This window comes from Cyclopterus lumpus, chromosome 13 (assembly GCF_009769545.1).
Source record: "Cyclopterus lumpus isolate fCycLum1 chromosome 13, fCycLum1.pri, whole genome shotgun sequence".
In the NCBI taxonomy this organism is placed as follows: Eukaryota; Metazoa; Chordata; class Actinopteri; order Perciformes; family Cyclopteridae; genus Cyclopterus; species Cyclopterus lumpus.
Window position 1 is genome coordinate 13,885,348 of NC_046978.1, and position 26,231 is coordinate 13,911,578.

The 26,231-nt window shown below is 41.9% G+C and overlaps 1 protein-coding gene across 1 annotated transcript in view; it reads left to right on the forward strand.

Annotated features, from left to right (window-relative positions):
- Positions 1-26,231, forward strand: part of si (sucrase-isomaltase (alpha-glucosidase)) — a 60,345-nt gene that overhangs the window by 8,168 nt on the left and 25,946 nt on the right. The window contains 17 exon segments of the mRNA XM_034549028.1: positions 1,154-1,285; positions 1,558-1,677; positions 4,307-4,420; positions 4,926-5,010; positions 5,642-5,759; positions 8,790-8,961; positions 10,452-10,568; positions 12,215-12,369; positions 14,728-14,812; positions 18,951-19,007; positions 21,396-21,520; positions 21,823-21,911; positions 22,170-22,219; positions 22,714-22,905; positions 24,718-24,867; positions 25,002-25,208; positions 25,381-25,535. Of these exon segments, the coding sequence (XP_034404919.1) occupies positions 1,154-1,285; positions 1,558-1,677; positions 4,307-4,420; positions 4,926-5,010; positions 5,642-5,759; positions 8,790-8,961; positions 10,452-10,568; positions 12,215-12,369; positions 14,728-14,812; positions 18,951-19,007; positions 21,396-21,520; positions 21,823-21,911; positions 22,170-22,219; positions 22,714-22,905; positions 24,718-24,867; positions 25,002-25,208; positions 25,381-25,535 (2,123 nt within the window).

The following is a 26,231-nucleotide window of genomic DNA, read 5'->3' on the forward strand; positions in this document are numbered from 1 at the left end:
GGCGCTATAGGTTCAATCCCAGGACGACTATTTTTCGAGCGTCAATGAATGTTAGCGCTGATCAAAGATCAATCGACCAAGTTCCTTTCATTATCTCATTCATCCTGATCTGAATGTTAAAACTACTCCAACATCTCTTCCCTTCTGAGACTTTGAGAAATACCAGCTCTGGTTGACATTTTCTTGAGAATGAGTCTTACTGCTTATCTTCATCTGAGCCAAACAGAGGAATGATGTTTGATGCCATTTCTTTTCCTTAATTTCTGAAGTTAACTTCTAATCCAAATCTTTATATTCCCCCATAAAACACTTCAACTGTATCACAACTCAGCAAAGACTGCACCAATCCAGGATGCAGTTTGAACTCTTATTTAAGGATGAAATGCAAACAAATTTCTAACTCGTCTCAATCTTCAATCTCACTTTCATGTCCGAAGACATTACCATGCAGCTGCTTTCTCTCTTGTTGTACTCAGGGACATATTTGATAACCATTAGATAGACCACAGAGGGCATTATCACATTCTGCCTAATATGTCTGGAGCTGATTAGCATTAGAGAAAGGATCTGGCAGAACCTTCCAAACCATCATTTTGGCAGAAAACAGAGAGACCGATCAAGCATGAAGTCACAACCTGAAAGAAAGAAAAAAGAAGGCATTCCCATCGTCTTCCCAAGGTTTAGCAGCACATTGGCCAAGTTGTTAGCACTCACGTTAGGTCTACAACAAAAAACCAAGCAAAGGCAGGATAACAATTAACAGTTACATTTTTTATTTCTATTTTACAGTACAAATGGTTTTGTATTTACCATCCATGCTGAACTGGGAAGACCTGTCCAATTCATTTTCAAGATGTTGACATATGAGTGTTTGTGTTCAGGTTTTGCATCAGAAGTGGAGGCAAGAAGCCTTAAGATTCATTTTTAATTAATTACATTAATGCAGGATGCAAATGTTATTTTAATACACGGAAGACATTTTTAGCATTTCCAATTAAGCTTTGAATATCTAATGACATCTAACCTTTTCTGAAGTAAACTCATCAAGGTATTCAGAAAACATTTTTTTATTTTTCATGAACTGCATAAATAATATGTATTGCATGAACACGGAGTGCCCATATACTGAGCATGTCTTATTCTACCCATACAGGACATTCAGTACACTGACATTGACTACATGGAGGATAAGAAAGATTTCACGTATGACAAAGTCAAGTTCAGCGAGCTGCCTCAGTTCGCCGACTACCTTCATGCGAAGGGACAGAAATACATCCTCATCCTGGTAAGAAGCACTTTGTGTGAGTGAATAAAACTGTGGATACGTACATCAACAGTAAATGTAACCTGTACACATCTCTGTCCAAACACAGAACAACTTTTTCTTTCTTGCATTTCTGGGTCCTTTATAGTTTGGTAGTAGTCTTTATCTTGTATTATTAGCCAAATATTGGCAGCCGTGACGTCATGTTGATATAATCCAACTGTGATGTGTATATATTTATTTTAAGGCATTTGTGTTCTGTCTTATTCTCAAATCTATTCCTCTGCTCCCAGGATCCTGCAATAGCTACCAGTAAAAGGGTTGGGGGTTCTCCTTACGACGCCTATGATCGGGGGACTGAGAAGAACGCCTGGGTCACTGAATCAGATGGGAAAACTCCACTGTTAGGAGAGGTGAGCTGCATTGGAGTGAAATAAATAAATTGAGCATGCATAGAGATGAGGCAACACTCTGAGTGACCCATAGATACTCAAAAGATGTACTTCCTCCTGATGATAATGCCAGGATTCTAAAACATGCATGTACAATGTCATCACAGTGATAATCCAACACGTTCCCATGACAACGCATCAAATAACGCAGCTTGGTCAGTGGCACTAGGCTTCAAACTATGATGCTCTTCTTACCCCTCTTGAGTCAGTTTAGGTCTTGTCAGTGAACACATGAAGCTAGTTACATGCATTTCGTATTTTCTTGGAGATCTCAGTAGGTAGTCCTGGTATGGCAAATATGTTGTTAGGCTCATCAATTCTAATAAACTATGCGTTACAAGGATATTAGCCTGAGGATATCCATTCAAGGAGGAGCATGAATTTAATAAATGTATAATGTTGGGGAAGATTCCACCTAAAATTATTTAGGACCTTGCTGAAACCATGACTAACACAAATTAAAACTGCCAATTTTGGCGTTGAGTATTTTTGAGCCTTTGCATTATACAATATTTCATCCTTCATATTTCAACATAAGCATAGATATATGCATTTGCTATGTGTAACTGGTTCTCTGCAATTCCCCAATGGGAGTTCAAGCCTCCCGTATGTTTTTTTTTTTTAATCCTTCTCCCCACAGAGCACATGTTTAAAAAGCTCTCCCCTGCAGAGACAGGTGGAGGTGGGGGGTTGAAGTCTGCGGCTCGCATGCTTTTATAGTCTTGCTTTTGATTATGCACACGATTAGGCCCAGTCCCTCGGCTAATCGCTTTTTCATGCTGTTTATAACAGGTCAAACATATGCATTGATTCTGCATTAGTGTTTAATCTTAAAATGTTCTGCATCGACGCACCACAGATTAGGTGTGCAAGTGTGTGTGGGAGACATAAAGAGGGAAGGAAAAAGTCTGTCTGTGTGTACATCTATGTGTTTCAAACGAGACGCTATTGTTGCTCCTTTGTGCTTTGTTTCTGTGCACACACGTGTAGGAGTCTAATTGATTCTAATTTATTTCCATGTGAAGTATGTGTCCTGGTTATACAAAAAGTGGTGTCTTTGGAAAACGACCTCTGTGCTAGATGTGTCAGTGACAAAGGAGATACAGAGACAGGCTGGTATTTAGTCTGCTCTTAAGACAGCTAATTGCTCGCAAAAGGATAAAAGCTTTTTTTCTGGTGGCCCATATGTTTCAGTGTGCGAGTAAAATCACAGCAGGACCTATCGCACAATAAACAAAACAGCATGGAGAGAAAAGAGTCTCGGTGGGTTTAAAGGTAGGAATGACAGTCGGTAACATGGGCTGAGAAAAAGGCAACTGCAGGAAAACAGACAGTCACAAATAATAGATTAGAAAGTAATGTACAGAAATACAGACTGGCTGTCTTTCTGAGTGGTGAAGTGACAGGGGTGTACACAGGAAGTCAGTCACATTGAGAGACAAGATTACCGGGTAAACACAAAAAAAGGGACAGACAGGACGGACGTCTTTCCACCTTCCGTCTCGTCTGTCCCTTTTTTTCGGAGCAGAGGCAGGCAGAGGGACAGATTGAAAACAAGAGAGACGGGTAATGTTGATATAGATTGGCAGACTGGAAAGCAATGAAACAGACACACAGATATACAAAAGAATAGAGTGAGATATGCAGCGATAAAAGACAGCAGGTTTGTGAAAAGTCGGCTGTTATTATTAGCAATACGGGTCAGAAATCTAGAGATACAAGAAGTAAGTACTAATTGGAAAAGGTTAGATTGCAACTGTGAGGGACTATCAATAAGCTCTGACCTTGGAGTTCTGACCACCTGCCAAAAACATCTGCCTATAAATCTGTGTGTGTGAGAGCATACATAAGCATGATTCATGTCTTCGCTACAAACTGGGTTGTAAAGGCGTTGGCAGTGGAAGTAAAGGTAGAAAGATTGCTAGCGTGGAGCAACCTTGAGATTTAATATCTACTGTGCTCTACGGAAAGGGTTCACATACAAAAATACAATCCCACACGCCTTTCTCTGTAGATTAATCAGTTTTCTCAATACGTGTCATTAAGGACGACTTCTAATACACAGTCACGTCTTGAGATTTCTATTGCATTATCGATTCCTCCTCTCCACTGTTCTCTTCTTCAACTCTCCTGTATCTCTCTTCTTTCTCCATTTCTCTCTCTCTCTCTCTCTCTCTGATCAATTCCTTCCCCTTCCGTACTTCAGCTCTATTCTGATCTTTATTCTTTGTCACTGCCACATATTTAAGCTGTTTCTCTGACATTTCCATGGGCCTAGTTTTTGCTTCAGGGGAGCTCTCTACACCTACGCCATCGTGCTCATGCTCCTTCATATTGTTTACCTGTACGATATTGTGGAGGCTCGCTTCTCACTTAATTAAAGATGTGTTGCACATGCTTTTTGAAATGGAATATAAAAAAAGGAGAAGAAATGTATTTTCCCATCAACATTGTGCCTTTGCAAAATCAAAATCTGCACTATGTACCATCGGAAGGGGAGTTCACATGCAAAACCAATGTCCTCGTGGTTTTGCTCCAAAACTATTAAAATGTGCTTGGAAACACATATCTCACATTCTCTCCCTCTCAGGTGTGGCCAGGAGAGACAGCATTTCCAGACTACACCAGCCAAAACTGCATCGACTGGTGGGTTGATGAGTATGAGCGATTCTCTAAGGAGATCAAACATGACGCACTCTGGATCGTAAGTCAATGTTAAATACATAAAGTGAAGGTGTGTTTCCACTGATTAGCTGTTCGCCAACCCAAAACCCCTGACACTGAAATTATTCTGCAGCCAATTACGCACACTCATGGGCAGTGAGCTTACTTTTTTGTAAATGTTGGTGGCAATTACTTAACTGTGGGTTGAACATTGAAGGCCAATAAAGAGAACCAAACACAGGCTAACAAAAAACAGCTTGAAATTCACATTATGTTGTTAAAGGGTCCTCAGCTGAATATTTTTGATTTGGCTCATTGATTACTACTTCTGATTGCTGCAGCACACTTACTTACTTTAGCATATCCTAGGTCCCTCTGTTTTTGTTTTAATTGCATATAGAAGAGATTCTCATTTTTAGTATACGGTGATCACCTCAATGGATACATAACACTGTTATAGCATGTTGCAAATAATTCAAATTATAAGTTTGAATGTAATTTAGTTTTTATAATTTATGAAACGATGTCCTCTGATGCACTTGCAGGACATGAATGAGGTGGCTAATTTCAAGAAAGGCTCAAATAAGGGCTGTGCTGATAACAACCTCAACTACCCTCCTTACACTCCAAGTAAGACACTCTTCTTTATACTCTATGTTCTGCGCCATAATAGTACTATATATTTGCTTTTCTAGTTTTGATATCCACATGGTTGAGTCTCAAAGCTTTGTCATGGCAACACTGTCTCCAAGTTTGCCTTTGCGCACAAACCAGTCGTAAATCTACATATCTGCAAAGATACAGAGGATATCTTGGGCTTGCGTTTGAAGTCCAACTGTTGTGCACAAGTTGATAAATCCGTCACAATAGCTCATAAAGTAAGCCAGGTCCAGAGGAAAACTCATCTAAAATAGCAGGTCCCCTCTGAGGGATTTTGAAAATGACTCTTCTACCATGTCTTTTATTCCGTCTGTGTTCCAGACAGGATGATCATAACTGGAAAAGGCAGGCTCCCCTGATGCCACCTTTTTATTGCACTCCTCCTTAGTCATCCTGTTCCTCCATTGTTCTGGCTGTCTCTCATTTCCTCATTGTTCCCACTTCCTATTGCTGTATATATCAATGTCTCTCTTTCTTCTGTGGCCGTTTTCCTCCTTCTCTCTCTCCTTCCATCACTGCATCCTTTATTTCGTATTCATTCCGTGCCTCCGCTCACCTTACTCCAATCTCCTTACCACCTCTATCTTTTCTCTCCCCACAGAGATTCTGGATGAGGTGATGTACAGTAAGACTCTGTGCATGGATGCCAAGCAGGCGTGGGGGAACCACTATGATGTCCACAGTCTGTATGGCTACTCTATGGTGCTGGCTACTGAAAAGTGAGTGCATTCACAAGGAGTTTGTCCAGTTCGTGCTGCGGACGCCAACTCGCTGCCACCCTTCTAGAGCAATGAGGCATTGGCAAACTCAAAGTGTGTTGTGTAATGTCAAAACAATGCGACACACGGGATCTTTAGCGCTAAGTGCAGTAGAATCAGTGGCTGTTGAGAAATGTGAGCTGAAATGGGAAAAAGAAGAAGGTGCAATGGAGAAATCTGTCAGTTCAGCCCAGTAAATTATGCCCTCGGCTAAATCAATGCCTGTGACTCTTGCAAACCATTTCAACTTGTATCCCATGTGGTAAGTGCAGAAAAATGTTTTAATGAGGCCGAATCCCAGGGTGAGAGAATGAATTTCTCATCTGGGTCTGGCGCTGAAACTGTTTAAAAGGGCCCATTACTTACACAAATCTACAGAGAGGCATCAATGAGATTATCGGATATAATTATTATTTGTGTAATATGGAAATTGATTGAGCTTAAAGCAGGTTAAAGTTGAGTTATGCTTTATTTATAGATATAGAGGCAAGACACTCATTAGTGAATATTGTTAGTCAATTCACATCCGATAGTTTACTGCACACGCCAATTTCAGTACAAACACCAGTTTGTGTATATTCTACAAAGTTATGCAAATGAATGTAAAGCCCATTTAGTTACATAAAGTATGCTGCCTAAAGTTCGCCATGCCTCTAAAACCGTGCATCGGTGCCAAATTATATTGAGATAATATATTGAGGCCTAAAATGCAGCTAATCTCTTTTTCTTTCAATCATGAAAACAAGCACAGAGCAATTTGAAAAGAGAGCAGAGGAGGTTCACAGGAGCACATCAGATTCATAATCCGAAGACTATGAAAACAGTCAAGGAAGTCAGCCTGGCACATGAGCAAGTGCTGCACAAAACACAAAGCACTTAAATGTCACCGAGGTATAAAGGCTGCAGTCACATTTATCTTGGTACAGGAATTTCTTTAGTCTCCAAGCCCCCAGCTAGTCATTTCACACAAGGCTAAAGTTGGCTTCAGTTGCCAGAATCCTAATGTGCTCTAATGGTGATGGTATGGGAAATTGCATCAATTAGAAAGCAGCACACACCTGCACTAATGGGTTTTTCAGCTGATGGAAAATAACTCTAAGCAAATGCATTGCACAGCCTTTGATGCAGAACTATATCATATACTGTATGTTGAGGTCAAAAGGTAGCAGGGGACTGTTAAAATGTCTCACGTCAGTGCTACAAGGGTCACCTTTTTCCCCCCAATTATTGGGATTTTCTGCCGATTCATCACTGCCATACACTTTCAGATGTATCTCAGAAGCCAATACAAAAATAAAGTAATAATCACTGCATTTTATTAAATGCTACTGTAACAATTCAGGTGTTACTGTTTCATAATAGAATTATGGCACAGCATGCGATATACTATTTAAAGTTATTTGTGACATCTTAAAAGGGAGAGGGTAAAGGATTTGGTGGCATATAGCAGTGTGATGGCGTATTGCAACCTGTCTGAATACCCCTTTGCAAACTCCCCCTTCGCCCTGAGTCAGAAGGGACGTGTGCAAAACAGTGGCAACGCAGTTCACCTTGCTCAGAGGCCATCCTTACCATAATAACATTACTTTGGGAGCAACAGTAGACAGCTGGTGGATGGGGGTACCATGGTTTTGCCCTCGGCGGCTCACATTACCGCAGTTTCACAAGTGTGTCGAGATATATGAGTTCCAGGGTCCAAAAGGCTCTCGTTAGAGGGAGTTTGGTTTGTCCGTTCTGGGCCACTGTAGAAACAAAGTGAAGCAACATGGCAGACCGCTTCCTATTTAGATATGAAGGGCTCATTCGAAGCTAACAGAAACACATCAATTTCTAGTTTCTAGATTCAGGTACAAGAAAATGTAGTTACACAGTGGCCCTTTAAAAAAGGTTATTATGATATTTGATTGAGAAAAAGAGAGCGAACATTAACAGACCGTACAATGTTGGATGCTATTTTAGCAATACAGTAACCGTTTAAGAGTTCCCCAGGTATGTCAAATAGCACTCAACTGCTAAAGAAAAATAAATAAATGTAACACTTTTTGTTTCACTTCTTGTGGTCACAACCACACAGAGGCCTCTCTCATTTCCCAATTTGTACATCGTCGATCCGTTTTCCTGACCTCCTCTCTTCATGTCTCACCTGGAGATGCGAATTACAACTTGTGAATACTAAAGAACACCTTCGTAGAGTCCCGCCAAGGTTTGAGACCATTCCAGCTGTGTGTCACGGCTCTTTCTTACATCACGGGTGACGGGAAGAACACGCCAGTGTTTTCCGCGCTCATAGCTCCTGGGGCAAGCCTACACGCTCCTCACTCTTCAAGGTGCATTTCAGGAATCAGGACGTCGTTCAAGATGGAGCGCCAAGATTGATTTCTGGGTCACAAGTCGGAGTAGCGAGCAGGCAAATATCGAAAAATGAGAAAAGCCCAGTAAACGAAGGTGCACAACGACAAACCCGTTGTATGCATTAAGGGGAACATAATACGAACATACATATGGTACGTAACACAAAGGGAACATACACGTTCACGGGAGACCATGAACAGCGAGATGACTCACTCCTTTGGTCTTGAAGCTGGCTCATCTTTGCTTTGTCCACTTCCTTACTCCTTCTTTTTATCCCTCTGTCCACAAATTAAAAAGTGTTATTGGCAGGAGACACATTTCATAAACAGCATCAGGGTTCCATATTGTCATGGAAATCATCGTGGCTTCGATTTCCCTTTGCAAACTATAATTAGAATATTAATAATAATAATAATAATAATAATAATAATGTATGTGGGGAAAAGAAAGTACAACTATAGCCCTGGCTTTGTCCCAAACTAATCTCTCTCACTCGTTAGCATGTGTGTGCATAATATCCGTTTCTTCCTTGTGCTGTTGGAGTCACCCTCTGCCAATGTACCCATGTATTTTTTATCTTAACAACCTCTTTCTTTCTCTCTGTCTCTCTTGCTCTGACTCCTCTCTCCCCCCCCGCAGAGCTCTGCAGCAAGTGTTTGGAGGAAACCGTACTCTGATGCTGACCCGCTCCTCCTTCCCAGGTGTGGGAAAATATTCGGGTCACTGGCTGGGGGACAATGCTGCCAACTGGAACGACATAAAATGGGCCATCCCTGGAATGCTAGAGTTTGGGCTCTTTGGGGTTCCCTATGTGAGTAGTAAACCTCCACAAGGGCAAATGCTGTTCATATTATGCTCAAAGTAAGTGAGTTTGACGGTGACGGGAAAAACAAGTTTCTACCTGGATGCCATGGCAGGGCTTAACAGGACTGCAGGGAGTAATCCCACTTCAGCTTTTCACTTGGGCATTACATCATACCAGTTTAACGTGGACCTCATTACAAGCCTTTTTACTTATATCGTCGCCGCACGCTCGCAGAAGAAAAAGTCTTGTTTTGATTGATTTGATGTGACTAAAAGAAAAAACTTGAGGCAACCAAGAGCTCCTTGCAGTCAGTTCATTTTGAGCAAATATCCATTAACGCAGGGACATTTCACTTGAGGCTCAGACTCCCTTCCGATAGTATTAATGAAAGACGTTCAGTATGTAGAGCGCTTGTATCATACAAAAAGACCAAGTAACAAATCAATTTGTCTTCAGCCAGTCGTAGGGCTTGCTACGCGTTTCAGTTTAGTTAACATGTAGTTCTGGCATTAGGAACTTTCCCTCTTTTGCCTTTTTCAAAAGAGGATTCAGCAGCTAATTGAGATCCATGTTCCGGCGTAAGCATAGAGACAGGAGGGCAGGCAAGAAAAAGAGTGTCTGGAATGAGATCTATTAAAATGTCTGGAAGAACACCGGTTCCCTTTGTGGGAACACCGCGTTCAAAAGAGAAGAAAAAAAACACCACTAGTCAGTACCCAAGTGCACTTGATGTACTCGCATGCAGTGCACACACAGGTAAGAAAACTGGCAAGAGTCAAACGCGCACACAAACGCACACACAAAGGCACACACAAAACGCATACAGGCACACACACACACACACACACACACGCAGACCTCCTGCTGTGCACGTCAGGTAGTCTTATAGACGCCAACTACATCCTAGTGGGACTGTCAGGCAGATTTTAGGTTCCTCCACACACACACACACACATGTGCGCGCACACGCACACAGAGAAATAGGGTTTGGATCGATTGCCTCCCGTCGAGTCCGCTGTAAAATGTGGCCAGGAGTAAACAAAAGAAAGCAAGCAGTCTCTGTGGACTGGCCTTTGACTGAAGTCTCATTATTGGCCTCCATTGTGCAATTAATGCAAATAAAGATCACTGCCCACATCTACTGTCTGCCAGTACATCTTGAATGAATTGAGCGGCCATCAAGAAAGCCATTTCAAACGGCAAATATGTGTTCAGCTATCACACAAGGTCCCCTTTCTCACAACTGCGGGAGATTTGTTGACCTCGGATACAGTTTGTTTTCCTTCTCTAAAAGCCCCTGGATTGACATTTATAATAAAAATAAAGCTACTATATTTTATTTCAGTACCAACACACATTCTTCAACTTGAATCCAAAGCATCCTCCTTTTCTCTGGGTCTGACAACTGTGAGATTTAAATGCACAGAATGTAACATGTAAGACATTAGGAGAATTATACTGTATGTCCGTCCCCCCCCCCCCGCCCCGTGTTTCAGATCGGGGCTGACATCTGTGGATTCTTTGACGACTCTAGTGAAGAGTTATGTCGTCGCTGGATGCAGGTGGGAGCTTTCTATCCCTTCAGCCGGAACCACAACGCTCAGGGCTACAAGGTATACTGTGAAGGCATTTTGTTCTACAGCTCTTCGATTGGACTGTCAGTTTTAGATGTGTGTATCGCATGGACATTGTTTGGTCTAAAGTGCTGCAGGGTATACCCTTCATTTCATAGCTTTGCATAAAAGGTGCTATAAAATGCCAAGTGGTTCAAAATAGAAACTTCTTTCAGTATCCATGGTGATTGTCATCGTATCAGCACCGGTACAGCTGTGCAGTGAGACCCCTGATTTGGGGTTTAACAACGGGGATCTTATTTATTGAACATCCATCATAGCTGCAGGTACTCGAACATCTGAGCCTGGCAGATACATGGCCAATGTTTTGAAAAATGGCAATTTCAGCTTAGGTGGCCCCAGTAGGCATGAGGGTAGTGCAGTCACTCTCCACTCATACACAGCACCACTTCCTTAAACTCCGGCTTTTGGTCGTGTTGTATGTGTCGGAGGGCGATAACATCACAATATGTCTGCCGCCATTTTGCATAGTTTTTAATTGCATTATTGTAACGTTCCCCTATTCTACTTTATGTTTCTTGATTATGTTACTTTTTTAAATTTTGTTTTAAAGCCCAACTTTGAAAACTACTTGGCAATAATAACACCAACACAAATCATGGAAATCAAAATGAGTGACATTTATGTTTATCTTTACGAAGCATACTATAAATGTAAATGTCAGATTTAAAATGTCACAGAGAGACACAGGATGAGCACCCACTGAGCCCACAGTGTTTATATTGATCAGTAACTCTGAGCTAGATGAACAAATAACCCGCTGCAGCGTTGAATAGCGTGAACATGTGCGCTCTCACAACATTCTTCAAGTGACATTTCCATCCTCATCACTGCTGCAAAAATAGCACAGCACTGAGGTGATGCAGGGGAGGAGGGGAGGAGGGGGGGGTTGTTAGATGGAGTAAGGGAGCGGGTTTATATGCTGAAGGACAGGGACATGATGATGATGAATCTGAAGTACGATTTCCACTAAGCGAGACAGCTAATGTCTGACCTTTGCTTTGCCCTAATCATGGCTCTCAACACATGGCCATGCAGGCCATTCCAGCCCAAACACACACACACACACACACACTCCTCATAACACTCTTGGAGGGGTCGAGGGCATACATGATTAGCCAGATGAGGGGAGCACGGCCTGTTAGCAGCTAATCACCTTCTCACTCTCCACTATCATCGGAATTAAGAATTAAATCATACCTTTTTTTCTTTCTCACACACTTTTTCTCCTTTATATCTTTCTCTCAAGTTCTCGTTTGCTCATTCGCTTTGCCAACGCTGCTTTTAGATTAGTCTTATGTAAAGTTAATTTCCATTTTAATCAATGTAATTAGTTAATGTCCACTTACTCACGAATGATTTGGCGATGTAAAACAAACATAGTTCATTGTTTTTCTTCTTTACCTTTCGCACCTTTTTCCCCTCCCACTCCAAATCCGTCTCTCCATTTCCCTTATCTCCCCTCCAACTTATGTATTTTCTCTTTCACACAAGCTCTCTTTTTCATCTCCCCATCTCTTTCTCCTTTTTCCCGTGTGGATAAAAGACAAATCTTTATTTCCCATTTGCCCTTCTTCTCTCTCGCTCATCAACCCCATCCCCTTAATCCATCTGTCTGTCTCAAGCCCCAGGATCCAGCTGCATTTGGTCCCGACTCAACACTGGTGAAGAGCTCTAGACATTACTTGAGGATACGTTACACACTTCTGCCTTACCTCTACACACTCTTCTACAAAGCCCACACCACAGGGGAGACTGTTGTACGTCCCGTCATGCACGAGTAAGTCATTTAAAACATTGCACAACTACACAGTCCTTATAATATCAGATAGGGACACTGAAGGAATTGAACATTCATAGCAAATGGTTTTACAGTTTGGTGGAAATGGCTCTGTTGTTTAAGGGACTTATCACAGATTTAGTTAAGCAACAGGGAGTCCGCTGATGGAGCTAATACCACGTATGTGACAATCAATATTAGTTAAGTCAACAATAATCACATAGGAGGAGGTTGGGGTGGTGGTGTTAGCTGTGGCAGTAAATCACTTTGGGAAGCCAGGCCTCACAAACCAAATTAGCAATCAGCAGGAGTTTAGCTTTATATGCCATTATGGCATGAATGACCATAAAACTATATTGATAACGTATTCTCTAGGGATCATCCATTTAGCATGCATGAGGAAAACACATTCAAAATGCCTGGGGAAAATGTGCCCAAACCCAATTCAGCCCATACTGAAGTAATATTCAAATGATCATTTTGGACAACAGCACAGAACAACCACTTGCCAGAGACCACAAGACATTTACTCCACTGCTATATGCACTTAATTTTCTGGTGAAGGTGTCGACATAAATAACAAATGAACACACAAAAGATGCCAGCTGCACATATTCAACAGCGTAGCAGATGTCAAACTGCCAGCTGCAAAACATCACTTGCAAACACACAGAGGCTATAAATGCCAATAATTCATTCACATCATGATTTGAATCATAAACAGCAACAGCAGTGCAGCAAATCTGGACCCACAAAGAACCCACAACAATGCAGCCGCGGCGAGCTACTGGCACTGCCAAGCAAACACAACCATGAAGCACGCTGCAGTACAGCAGCATGCTTACCTTTCACCCTGGTATAGTGGCGAGCCATAAGGACGAGACCATAATGAGCTCAGCTGTCGCAGCAGACACATTGACATGAGCATAATGAACAGTCACCGTCTTAATGTCCATGCAAAAGACCTGTATGACTATGAGTGGACGTGGGCACAGTTGGGAATGAGTCAATCTTTGTAGAGCATCACAAACCATTGAAGTCAATCAGCCAACACAACTGGAACGTCAGTGCTCTGCTTGAATTGACTTGTGTAGCACTGCAGAATTATATTAGACTAATAACAAACATTGTTTCTTTTATTATCATTATTAAAAAGTCCTTACAATAAGTCATTCACAACAGGATCTAACTGTTCTCCAATGCCATGGCAGGCATTGGAGAAAATAGCTTTTGTGCATATTTAAATTAAAATTTAGGAGCCAGCTAAGCTAATCCCCTGAACAAACACATTCATGAACATTAATCGAAGTTAAATCAGCAATATCTCATCCATTTGAAGAGGTAGGAGTGGAGGAGATAGTTGTTGAAGCAAAAAGTTTTGCAAAAAGCACTCCTCTCCTCTCCACACAAAGCACATAAGCAACCAGCAGGAGTCCAATAAAAGCATTCTCTCGTGATCATCTTTTTTCGCACATTGAGGTAAAAACACCTTCTAACCGCTGGGGCAAAACTAATCTGCCCCAACCTGAAGTAGATTCTTCTTATCATCTCGGACATTAGCGCCAAGACAAGCCTTGAACTTCATGTTACGCATCCATTGCAAATGAACACACCGATTTAACTGAAAAGGCACATACTCGGCAGCATTGCAGGCATGAAAACGCCGTAAACGCCAATATGGCACAACAAAAGCAGAGCGGCAAAGCTGAAACCGGAACTAGCCGACAACAAAACAGCCAAAGCTATCTTTACTGGCATTGTCAAGCGAGCACAACCCAAAGCAACCAAGTAGCCAATTACATAGTGGCAAGAAGAAATTCGGTGACTGGTGGAACACAGGAATACAAGTGACAGCTGTCTGATGACCAGCTGAGCATGTGCAGAGAGCGCCAGCGGAAGACACGCAGTGCACCGCCATTAGTTACTCGTTAATAACAGTCTTTCAAGTGGAGAAGCAGGGACCGGGTGAGATCAACTGTGTGGCACCAAACGCATCGACGTGGGAATAATGACATGTAATGGCCGCGCTGTACACCTGCATGCATATTGATTGGACGTTTTAGCTGGAAATGAGCCAATCATAATTTGGCACTTTTTGCACTACAGTGGCTTGTTTAATGCAGGACTATATTAATCTAATATAAAATGGTATTTCTCTCACCTCATATACAAAAGGTACACAGGCACTTGATAAGAGACATGATGTCTTTACACAATGACTTTAGTCTAACATTTGTTTTTATTTGCATGGAACATGATTCATCCATCCATCCATCCATTTTCAATACCGCTTATCAGCTGGGAACATGATTCAAAACATGTCTAATTGATTCTGTACTCTTCTTTGTCCCTCCCAAGATTCTACTCCGACAGTGCCACCTGGACAGTGGACCACCAGTTCCTCTGGGGAAAACACCTGCTCATCACACCTGTACTCCACCCGGTCAGCCAACACACCCAAATACAAGAAATAAACATGCCTTGGTCTTTCAAATGCATGCGCTCACTCAAAATGTACTTTCATGACTGTACTATATCACATCTAGACATAAACTACCATCATATACAGCTACAGTAAATATGGAAATGTACATAGAGAAATGAGATGATCAGTTACTCTCTCTCTCTCACACACACACACACACACACACACACACACACACACGCACACACACACCGTGACCTCCGCTGGGAAAACATGACATGGGATTTTCTTTGTTGCCCTCCCCTCCTCTCATCCCTCTTTCTTCTCTCGTTCATATCCTCCCTCTTTTCTCTCAACTCTAATGAGAGCACTGACCTCATTACCAGCAGATTAGAAGTGTAGATAGAAGTGTGTGTTTGTGCATGTTTGTCTCAGTGTGTGTGTGTGTGTGTGTGTGTGTGTGTGTATGCGTGCACCTGTGTGTACGAGGAAATGAAATGTGCATGGCTGTACGTGCATGTGTATGCGTGCATACACAGCGATTGCGGTCATGTCAAAGTGGCCTGATTAATAAGCAATTTAGCATGGCCTCTTGTGAATTACAGAATAGTGGAAAGCGAATTGGATTCATTGTAAGGGCCAGGGATAAAGTAACTTCAATCAGAGTTATTGTGGAAAAGTTTCTCATGCAAAGAGTGGAGGGTTTATGTGTGCAGGGCCTCATGGCTCGAGTTGGTCCGAGGAAGGGCCGTAAGGTGACTATGTAGGTTGTAATTTGAATCAAAAAGCCAAACAAGACAAATTAATAGCTGTCAAAACTAAACCTATGTTGGGTCCTTTCAAGGCAAGAGGCACAGCTCAACTAAAGTGAAGTTGTTAACAGAATGGGGTGAAAATAAATCCATTATATAAGTGGGTGTGTTCGAGCCTGGCATCAATTATGACCAACCACCCATTTCTTTTCTCTGTAAAAGTGTGCTTGGCATCACCAAAGTGAGGGGATGGACACACACGCAGACACACGGGGGGGACAGAGGGATTTCAATGAAGAAACATCCTAAACACAAACTTGGACGGTGAGTCCAAAAGGGAGTAACTCAAAATCCAATAACGAGAACGGTCAAAAGCGATCCGAAACAGAAACACGATCACGCATCTCAAACAACTGCACAAGAGCTACAAACCAGAGACAGGTGGGCAGACAGGTGGGCTGACAGCTGATAGGTGGAAGAAACACAAGGGAGCAGAGCAAGGCTGACACAAGAGGCAGAACACTTCAAAAATAAAACAGGAAACAAACTACACCAAAACCAAGATTGTGACACTGATAATTCAAAAGAGAATGTGTGGCCTTGCTTGTAATGGTGCAGAAATGTCATGGATGAACTCACTAGATACAGTTTTTCAGAAATACTTGGTCTCATGTGGAACATTATGGGCGACATTTTGAGCAACTGCATGGTTTGTTTATAGGGAGGCATAATATTGCAAGTCCCCGACATGTACATGTGATGCACTCAGGCCTACAGTTATCACTTAATGCACCATGACACATTAGGACATCTCTACGTTCGAGACCAGTCGTTCACACCACAGCGCACAGCTGCAGTATACAGAACATAGTTTAGTCTTCTCTGCTTGAGGGTGTTCACATTTCAAATGAATGTGTGCAACATATCCCCGACAGATGTTCCACCGGTGTTTGTAAGCTTTTGAGTAACATTTGTTTGTGTGCCCAGAGTTTGGGTTGAACCAAACCCGAGCAAAACACCAAAGATGCTCCGTGCTGCTCGATCCACTCTTATGATCAATAGTTACAAGACCTCATGTGAATCTCCCCTCCCACTTCTGTATAGGGAAGTTCATGGCAGGCAGAAAAATACCAAATAGGTCCAAGGTAGCAAGCATAAAAAATGGATCTGACAAAAAAGAAACATGAATGGCATAATAAAGCCAATACAGTCACAATGGCCACAAGGTTACCCATTGTCAACAGAAGTGGATCTGTGGGCCGAATACACTATGATTCTCTCTACTTAAAGTGCTACCCCCACTGACACCATGGTGTGTCACCATGGGGGTTGTCCAATGTTCCTATATCATCAAAGGGGGTCTTGACAGAAAAAGTTTGGGAACCACTGCCGTAGAGTAACTTTAATGATGATTTTCGTCTCCCGTGTATTATGTTAACAACTGCAGCACACTGGCATAAGCTTTAGAAACACTTCGGACCTCGGTCAATGCCACTTTAAAAGGACTCTCTCCAAATGACAGATCCGATGGGGCTGAATATTCATCTTTTCTGGTGACATTGTGCTGCTGAGCCGCGCTGGTGTGGTTTAAGACGGGGTGAGGGCAGGCATTAAGAACAGAGCGCCCGCTATCAGTTTCAGATGCATCAGGCTGTGAAAGGGCCACATGAACGGATCGTGCCAGCCACTTGAGTGAGGTCACAAGCTGATTTCTAGCAACCCTTCGCCATCACTTTTCTTTGTTTTCATTATTCTCATATCTCTCTGTCTCTTTCTATTTATCGCTCTGTCCGCCTGCCTCTCCCTTTCTCTAATGATCTTCTTGCTCCATCATTCAGATCAGTCGATGCTTTAACCTTGATCTCTGTGATAAACTGGGGAGATCTCCTGCTCTCTCTCTCTCACTGTCATCCCCTTTAGTCTTCATCCATGCTTCCACTCTCCCCCCTCTACTTGCCCATTGCTCCCTTTTACTTTTTTTAGCTCATCCTTTCATCAAGCATTGGCTCCCTTATCTCATCTGCATTCTCTTAATCAGCTGCTGTCAACTCATCCTTATGATCCCATTTCATTTCATCCCATCTCTCTTTCCTTCTCTCTCGCTCACTCTCACTTCTTCTCTCATCTACCTCAGCTACCATCTGATCATTCTGCCAGTATGAATCTTTAGCCCACCTGATCACATCTTACCCCATGGCTAACTGAGCCTCAGTACTCCAAACCAGGGTACAGGCCTCATGCCTTGTCCCTCTCAATCCCAGTTAGCAGCCATGCTAGGTCCTGCTGTCTCTTCCCATTAGTCAGCGTGGTGATTGATAGGCGCCGCAAGCAAATCAGACACCAGAAAATGAGATATAGGGGGAGCATCCATTTCCCCAGGCTGTCGCCCCACAGGCTGTGCAGCGGTTGTGACAAGTGATCTGCTCTGAACTGCAATTGTGGACCCAAAAGAGGACATTACGTCATTTAAATGACACATTCTAGTAATATCTTTCTATTTTATTTTGATATTTTATTTCAGTTTCACGTGTACTTTTGGGGTGTTTTGCATTTAAAATGATTTGGTTCTGTTTTTTTATCCTTTGTTCCTCATCTTCTTCCCTGTTTGTTCTTCCTTGGCTTCCTGTCAACCCTCTTTCTGGTTCATTAACAGGCCTCGGAGGGCCACTCTTTCTTTCACTGAAAAGAAAAGAGCATTAGAGAGAGGTGCCATCCGTGCCTTTGACAGACGGTCTAGGGCTACACAGCTGACATAGTGTATTTCACAATTTTGGTCTGTTGAAAAGGACCTCTAGTTCGCTCTTTCTTTGCTGCGCTCTCTGTGTTTATCTCTCTCCCTCTCTGTTCTGCCCTGTCAGAAAGAGCAGAGAAGTGACAAAGCTATCAAAGGCTTGGCGCTCTTCTATTGATTGCTCCTGTCTGTCCACCACCTTAAGCTATCAAAGGCTGTTACCTATCAGTCGTCCCTTGATGCTGTCTTTTCCATCATCTGTTGCATCATAGCACTGTAGACTGAAATGTCACAAGGGTTTTGCGGATACTTTATATCAGATGGTAGGTAGTTTTGAAATAACTCCTTGATAGAAACATTTTATCTTCTTCTTATTTATGATTAAGTTGCTTTGATTTATAGCAGCAATATATATCCATGGTTCCTTTCTTGTGTATAGTGGCTCCTCCTGTTTAAGCCTGTATAAGATTAAAGTGTCAGGACGTGTGCAGGGAGCGGAAGCAGGTGTTACTGGCTGCAACCACTGCACACTGAACACAAAGCTGACACCTCTTTATCTCTACTTAACGAATCAGAGGTATATAATGTTGTATCCAATGGCAACACCAAACATGTAGATGTTGTTCAAATTACACAGCTTCCTTCATTAATATGTTGTTCTTGTTTTCCGCAGGGTGTGGACAGGGTGCGGGCATATGTCCCGGATGCAGTGTGGTACGACTATGAGACGGTAAGATACAATCTGCTCATGTTAAAAAAGTTTCCTCGGACGCACATCATTTTCCACTTACGATGATAAAATATCAAAAGTAGTTTGATACATAAATTAATTTAAATACTTGCAGCAAACTTTCAGCTGAAATGGAAATATTAAAACAAATGTAAGTTAAAAAAGAACTTAACCTGCACCAAGTCTCATGTATTAGTTAATATGGCCATACACTTATATACTTGTAAAATATGTGAGAATAATGTTATCCATACTTTAACTAGACATTACAGTGTGTGTTCTACCCAATTGTCACAAGAAAAAGACTGAACATTAAAAACACCTTTCACTTAAATGCAATCAGATTCGAAAGCGAGAGTTATGTATGAAATAATATCTCTAATACAGTCTTAAGAAACTGAACTTCATAAGCTTTCAAAATATGATAAACAGAAAAAGGGATGACACCGAGGCTAAACTAATTGAAGGGTTACTTACTGGAGAATGCATTGTTTTTTTACAGGTGGACCAGATCAACTGGTAACATAACATGTTTAGTGCTCACTAAAAATGACTGAAAAATGGTTGATAATTATGTGGAATTAACACAAACACAAAAAAAACATGTATCGCATGAAAGTCTTCCCCTCAAGATCTTTGTTTTATACCGAGAGATGAGAGAGACAAGACCGAGCGAGAGTGAGGACAAAGATAGAGTGAACGAGGGGACAGGGAAGGGAGGAGAGAGACTATCTCCCTGACAAAGAGATAAAAGAGGTGTTGAGCTCCTTTGGGACCTTATTTGAGCGTCACAGTGGCGATGTAAAGTGCCCACTGATCAGATGAACGATTAGATTGGCTGTCCTGCCGCCGGCCCCTTGTCCTGGTTGGTCCCCTGTGATTATCTGGGCAAGAGGATGGAAGGGTTCGTGGGGGAGTATTGATGTAGTGAAAATAACCATGAAAAACAGCTTACGGAGGTGAGAAATAATGGGGAAAAAAATAGAGGGACGAAGGAGCAAAAACACACAGGATGTGAGATAAATTAAGAGAAAGTAGGTAAACAAAATAAATGACAACACGTGACATGAAGAGAGAGGAAAAGCAAGGACAAGAAAAAAAGATGTGAAGAAGAGAGGGATGATGTGAGGATGGGCCTGCAGGAATAAGGAGAAGAAGAGAAGACAAGGCGAGAGAAGACCTCCTTAAGGCAGACAATAAAGGGGTGATAAGATCTGAAATTGGTTGTAGACGCTCCACTAACTCCAGCCCACACACTCTCCAATACTCTACTGTACTGCATAAAATTGCACACACACACACACACACACACACACACCTCCATGGGAATGGAAGAAAATGGGATAAAAAAAAAAAAAGTAGAGCACCACAAGAGAGAATAAGATGACGTGGAGAAGGAAGTAGGTAGAGGAGATGGAGAGAAGAGAGCTTTTAAATTGTTTTAGGCTGGGCTGATAATTCAGTCCTCAGGAGATCAGAAATTAACTTTGCTCTAGCTGGACCCAGAGAGAGAGAGAGAGGGAGAGGGGGGGGGGGGGGGGGGGGGGAGAGAGATAGAGAGAGAGACATTATAATGCAAAAATAACACATTTGACATTGTCCTCAACTCACTCAGTCACTGCATTTTCTAAACTTTGTTTTTTACACTTTAATTTTGATCAATTGTCCAAAATGAGTCTTAATTTGATAACTGTGAGCTACAATTACATGCAGTATGTTCCTGTTTAAATTCACCCAAATAATATAAAAAAAGGCATACTTTATTACTTATGTAACCATGTACTGTAGATGGATTTAGCTTTATTTACTTGGTTTTCAGATATCCATCTCTGAGATTTCTTCCTCAAATGCAAAACAATGGCGGTGAATGGAATTTAATTTGTGGAGCTCACAGGTTTAAAAATAAGATTAGAGCATAATTCCCAGATATCATAGGCACTATTTATTTCTGTAGAAAGTAGCTCCGATGAAAATAGTCCACATTGATGTCCATGGATTATCCAGAGTAAACACAACAAAGTATATCCTCATAGCTTGATACCCAAGGGGTAAGTGAGAATATATCTATTTATATAATTATTTGTTTATTTAAATGTGTTTTTTTTATCCAATCCTTCAAAGGATTTCTTGATTTTGAACTATTCTGTAACAACTGATGAAATCAGCTTCAAGTATCTCTAGTATTTCAAAGAGTGTTTCCGCGTCAGTGTTAAAGGGGTCTCAGAAAACGCATAGGGACGGCAATATCACGCCAGCCCAACCAGGCTTTGTGCAAATGTATGGCCACCGTCGGAACCTTGAAAGGGACCACATGTATGTTGTCTTGCCCACAGAGCATCGCAGATATTTACTTTACAGTTAATAATATTCTGTTGTCTTACCCATCAGATGGAGCAACTGACAGACCGCAGAAATCACGTTGATATGTATCTTCCAGCTGACAAGCTTGGTTTGCACATCAGAGGTGGCGCGATCCTCCCAACTCAAAGACCTGATGTCACCACCACATACAGGTAAACACAGACACACACACACACACACACAGACACACACACACACAGACACACACACACACAGACACACGCACACATGATGTTGAAAGATTTAAACAAGCTTTCACACAAAACAGTCACATGTGAAGTACGGGAATAGTCAATCATGCACAGAAGCACATACACAGATCACAGTTCACATCATAATCATATATGCATCAAATTGTGCTATGTTGGATTAATGTGCACTTGCTTGATTCATTTGATTGTAATATCATAACATGCGCATGATGTATAGCGTTTGTTTATGTGTACGTCTTTAGTCGGCGTCACCCCATGGGTTTGATCGTCGCTCTTGACGACCAGAACCAGGCAGCTGGGGAGCTATTCTGGGATGACGGAGATTCCAGAGGTATTGTGTGCAAATGTGTGCGTAAGACAGGATCATCCGCATCTTGTTATTACCACTCATTACAGGCATTTAAAAAAATAAATAAAAATGTATGAGCATCCGATTGAATGTCTTATCTTGTTAAGTAACAAAGCATCACATGAGTCAGGGTGACTCAAACACCGTCAGCCAGCTCACACACATTAACAAATGAAGGTCAGTTATCTTATCTACAAAACATTAACATCTGCTGTTTTTTTCTCTCTTTTTTTTTTACAGAAACAGTTAAATTAGGCAATTACATCCACTACAAGTTCTCCGTTGTCTATGTAAGTTTCTCTTGCTCGCATCTATGTCATCTTCTAAATCTGGCCCACATATTCCCTCTGATCTGAACACAAGTTTAAAGTTCAAACCCACTAAAGACTCTCGCCTCCCCAAGTCCACAACACCAAGCGTAATCAATCCATGTTATGCCGTTGTTGGGCCAACTACCCCGTGTTCCTGCTTTACAAGGCAGTGAGAATTGCCTTGCATGTTTAATGTATGACGCTGATGTTCTTCCTGTATGTTGGCATTACATTGGGGTCGCAGGGTTTACGGGGGGGAAATCGATCGGATCAGCTGTTTGACTGATGCACCAGAGTTTGGGGTGTTTACAAGCTGGTGGCTTAACCAGTACACGTGATAGAAGGAAGGAAGGAAGTGTTGCATGCTGGGAAAATACAGTCATATGTTTCTAAATAATCAGCATTTTAAGTTTGATAGCATGAATGTAATGAGTTCAAATAAGGCATATAATTGTGTATCCTCTGCCTTATAGGGAGTGCTGACGATGCAGGTGACACATGCCGGCTACAAGGACCCAAACGCTCTGAAGTTTGAGAACATTACTGTCCTCGGTGTACCTCATCCTCCCATGTCCGTCTCTGTGACTCACGTTAGCGGCGTAACACGTGCAAAATCTACATCCACCCTGCCGACCACCAACATACAGTACGATGGAGCAAAGAAGGTAGACACACACACACGTAGGCGTTGTCATGTGCTAATGCATAACATGCTAGGGGGAAATTACGCTGACAGAAAAGGCATTCAATTGTTCTCTATACACAATGTAACAATACTTACGATGTAAAAAACAAAGTGAGCAAAGCCAAGTTGACACTTTATTTCCCTGAGGAGTTGTTAGAGATGAGATCAAAGATAAACAGTAAGTGAATGTTGGCCATCTCTAAGTAAATGCTAATGTTGCTCTGTGTCTACTTAATGTCTAAATAGGCCACCATTTGCTGACAATTAGCCATATCACCATCATATTATGTTAAATAAATAATATAATATAATATTTATAATGGATATATGCCAAATTACATCTAAAAGCAAGGAATCTCTGACTCTCTATCTCAAGAACCATTCGTCAGATCGACCTTACACTTCACGTCAAATTTGGTAATTTGGCAATTTAGACCCCTAACACGTTCAATAATAGCCTGATAAACATTGAATATAAAAGCCAACACAGCCCTGTGCAGCAGTGGGGGAGGAGCTTCAGGGCTCTGCATAGCTGAGTATGTCGTCTGCAGCCGGCCTTTACAGACAGCAGAGTTTATGTCTTCTGCTGAATACACTAATGTTACAACCAACCCAACTCTTCCTCACTGGAGTGAATGGGCGATAAGCTGTTCTTGACAATGCTGCATGAATCACTTCCTTGGGGCAGACACAGGGTTGCTGAGGACCACCGTAGTTACTCTTGCAGGTGCCCACTATTTGTTTCAATAAGACCAGGGATGAAACCATTAGTGTACATTTCAAGGTTAGCCTCTAAGTGTAAGAAATGATAACAATTTACTTTAGGTGAGGATCATTGAAGCTTTTGCCTGAGCGTGCTTGTGTGTCAGAAGGGGTGAGAAGTAAGGACTGAGCAATGGTCCTACAGTTAGTGCCCAGGGTTATAAGCAACTGGCTAGAGTCTGTAAAGTGTCAAGAGGTTCAGTTAAGTAAACTAGACAGATTTGCTTTGTGCGCTTGTCTCACACACATGCTTGTGTAAAAATCCTCAAGGTCTATCTGGTCAAGCATGCATTTATCAAATTACTCTCAGTGGTAATCATTTCCTGGGGGTGGAGGGTACATGTGCTGTTTAACCTAAACTCTGGCTTGTCATGTCCATCGGTCTTTGTATGCCTAGTCGGACTGGGCCTTGAACGTAGCTCACAGCCGCCTACCATCATTAGTTGCACATGTTCTTAAATATAGCAGAACGTTACAACACGTGAGTCACGTGGGCTCGCTGCATTGTCTTTCTTTTTTTGACCTGATTGCCTTGTGCTTTTTTTTAAAAACTATTTCCTGCCTGCTGTACAGCCTGACCGCCTTTTGCTTTGTTCACAGTGCATGTCCACGTGCCTGCGTTGTCTCTTTTCTTCTTTCGAAAGATGTATTCTTGTGTACTTGTGCGTCCTGTGAGATGCATGATGTTTCACAATTGAATCGCTCGATTCCAAAATAGAATTACGCGAGGAAGGCAGACTGATCCCGGAAGTCACCTAACCAGCAGAAGATGTATCAGATGGTGACTAGTGACTAGCGTGAAAAGGGACTCCCCGAGATTTGTTGTGAGAATGACTCAGAATTCCCGACAGAGGCTGTTGAAACAGCGAGGGAAATTAACAGCTGTGTCTTAATTGATAGCGGCAAGCACACATTCTGTCTCAAGGAAGCCTGTCTGGGCATGTTGTCATCATTGGATTTATTAATCATTACTTTCTCCCATCTTCATCCTCCTCTTCACTTCATCACACACACACACACACACATATAGGTTATGTTCCTGCAAGGCCTCTCCCTCACACTCGGGGAGACCTATCTGGTGCAATGGGAACTGGAGCTGAAAGAGAATCAACGTTTTGACTGCTATCCAGAGAAGGATGCAGATGAGGCTAAGTGCAAGGCCAGAGGCTGCATCTGGGAGGTGAGGGGTCACACAGATGAGATTGAAATGCATATATATGTAATTCATGTATTATATCGCTAAACAACTAGAAAGGAAAAGTTTAGTTTTCAAACAGCTGCAACAATTCTGATATGCTTTCTGTCCCTATTCAGCCAAGCACCATGGAGGGTGCTCCATGGTGCTTCTATCCACAAGACTATGGCTACGCTGCTACAGAAGTAAGCAGCAGCGACTCGGGTATGACAGTCGCAATCACTCGGAATAAGAAGTACAGGAGCAGTGGTCGCCCAGAGTCACCAGACATTGACACCCTCCGTGTTGAGATCCGTTACCACAGCAGCAACATGCTGCAGTTCAAGGTGGTGCTTTCTCTTGCATATCATCATCATGATTCATGTTTATTTCACCACGTTGCTTCTTTCACTATTTTTATCTTTATTTCAACACATTCATCTGACTTGCCTGCTTCACATAAACATACACACACACACACACACTTGTCACACTAATATTCCTTCCCTCCCTGTTCAGATTTGGGACCCGACCACAGAACGTTATGAGGTTCCAGTGCCGTTGTCGGTTCCCCTTACTCCAGAGACTGACGAGAGCAAGAGGCTTTACAAGGTCGAAGTTACCCAAAACCCATTCGGCATCCAGGTCATAAGGAAAAGCACAGGAACCAAGATGTGAGTATTTCAGTTGTATCGGTGGTTCAGTTGGGAAAACGTTGCTGTTATGTGTTGTCGATGTTTTATTCTGTTTTAAGAGTTTACTTACCGTACTAATGGTTTTGGGCACCTTTTACAACTCCCTTTCTGCAAAGTCTCCCATAAGTTTGTTTTCCTCGTCTTTAAATTGGCTTCCGCTGCAGCATTTGCTATTAGAACGTCAAACCCTCTCTATTTAACAAATGCAAACAATAATTATTTGTCAGTATTCATAAACCTACAGCTCGACAAAATATTTACCATTAATTCCCTCATTGTCAAGATAATCTGTATCTACTCTGTTCAATTAAGCTTGTTCAACTTAAATTGATTAGTAACACTTGTATTGATGTCTTGAGTTGAACAAACGTGAAAATACAAGTTGTTTAAACTAAGCATCTTGTTGAATCAATTTATACATTTTAGTTATGCAAACATAACAATATAACCAAGGCAACAATTGTAGTGGTATTACAAATGTCAATGCAATTTTTAATCGGAGCAATAATTTAAGTTTAACTTACATCTGCAACCAAGCCTTGACGTTCCAGTTCAAATAGAATAAAGGAATCTCATATTTTTCATTAATTCTGATGTGTCTATTTAATATTGTTAGCCGGTATGTAACTCCTCGTTATTGCTTTCTACCTTGGCCAGGAAGCTCTAAAAAAAGAG